The 1,502-nt window shown below is 40.1% G+C and overlaps 1 protein-coding gene across 1 annotated transcript; it reads left to right on the top strand.

Annotated features, from left to right (window-relative positions):
- The first annotated feature begins 15 nt into the window (after positions 1 to 15).
- LOC105814337 (olfactory receptor 4F3/4F16/4F29-like) lies at positions 16 to 954 on the top strand. The gene has a single exon (XM_012649265.1). It carries the CDS (start codon positions 16 to 18, stop codon positions 952 to 954), a length of 939 nt encoding a protein of 312 aa, XP_012504719.1.
- Positions 955 to 1,502: the final 548 nt, after the last annotated feature.

Below are 1,502 nucleotides of genomic sequence, written 5' to 3'. Positions count from 1 at the left end.
CTGCTACCAAAGCAAATGGATGGGGCAAATCACTCTGTGGTGTCAGAGTTTGTGTTCCTGGGACTCACCAATTCCTGGGAGATCCAACTTCTCCTTTTTGTGTTCTCCTCTGTGCTTTATGTGGCAAGCATGATGGGAAACTCCCTCATTATACTCACTATAACCACTGACCCTCACTTACACTCTCCCATGTATTTTCTATTGGCCAACCTCTCCTTCATTGACCTGGGTGTTTCTTCTGTCACTTCTCCCAAGATGATTTATGACCTTTTCAGAAAGCGCAAAGTCATCTCCTTTGGAGGCTGCATTACTCAGATCTTCTTCATCCATGTCATTGGTGGCGTGGAGATGGTGCTGCTCATAGCCATGGCCTTTGACAGATATGTGGCCATATGTAAGCCTCTCCACTACCTGACCATCATGAGCCCAAGAATGTGCATCTTCTTTTTAGTGGCTGCCTGGATGACAGGCCTCATCCACTCCGTGGTTCAGTTAACTTTTGTAGTAAACTTATCCTTCTGTGGTCCTAATGTGTTGGATAGCTTTTACTGTGACCTTCCTCGGTTTATCAAACTTTCCTGCACAGATACCTACCAGCTAGAGTTCATGGTCACAGCCAACAGTGGATTCATCTCTGTGGGCTCCTTCTTCATATTGATAATTTCCTATATCTTTATCATTCTCACTGTTCAGAAACACTCTTCAGCTGGTTCATCCAAGGCTCTGTCTACACTTTCAGCTCACATCACTGTGGTCGTCTTGTTCTTTGGTCCTTTGATATTCTTCTATACATGGCCATCTCCTTCCATACACCTGGATAAGTTTCTGGCCATCTTTGATGCAGTTCTCACTCCTCTTCTGAATCCTATCATCTACACGTTCAGGAATCAAGAAATGAAGGTGGCAATGAGGAAAGTGTGCAGACAGCTAGGGAGTTACAGAAAGATCTCTTAAATAAATATCCGTATTGTCAAGAGTCCTCATTGAGTATTGAAGTTCATTGTGAAGGTCAAACTTAGAGAGAAGCTTATTTTTGTCCTACTTTGATTTGATCATCCACATTGATATTGGCTCTATTTTGTCTTTCATTTAGGAGGGAGGGATATTTGATTCTGAATGAAGAAAAAAGTTACATAGAAAGTATTTAGAATCCAAAGATTATAATAATCTTGAGCCTTAATTCCTAAGGATAATATTTATATGAAGTAATTATTGGAAATACATAAGATGGTAGGCACTTTAAGCCCTTCAGAACAGGCAGAAATCTCTCCCTAATCCACTGTAATCAGGTATGACCTCATCTTAAACTGACTATATCTGTACAAACCTTATTTGCAAATATGGGCACATTCACAGGCACTCAGTGTTAGAACCTCAGCATACCTATTTGGTGGACACAAATCAAAGCATAGAGGAAGAATAGGTGGTATAGGTAAGATGAGAACAGAAATGGTTGTAGTATAGTTATTATTTATTGGAGTAAAAATATATTTAAAATAAAC

Source organism: Propithecus coquereli, unplaced genomic scaffold, assembly GCF_000956105.1.
Source record: "Propithecus coquereli isolate 6110/MARCELLA unplaced genomic scaffold, Pcoq_1.0 Scaffold3, whole genome shotgun sequence".
NCBI lineage: Eukaryota > Metazoa > Chordata > Mammalia > Primates > Indriidae > Propithecus > Propithecus coquereli.
This window is presented reverse-complemented; position numbering and strand designations above follow the sequence as displayed.

Bases quoted from the DNA above. Each gene is read 5' to 3' on its own strand.
- LOC105814337 (XM_012649265.1), top strand. From the start codon at position 16: ATGGATGGGGCAAATCACTCTGTGGTGTCAGAGTTTGTGTTCCTGGGA.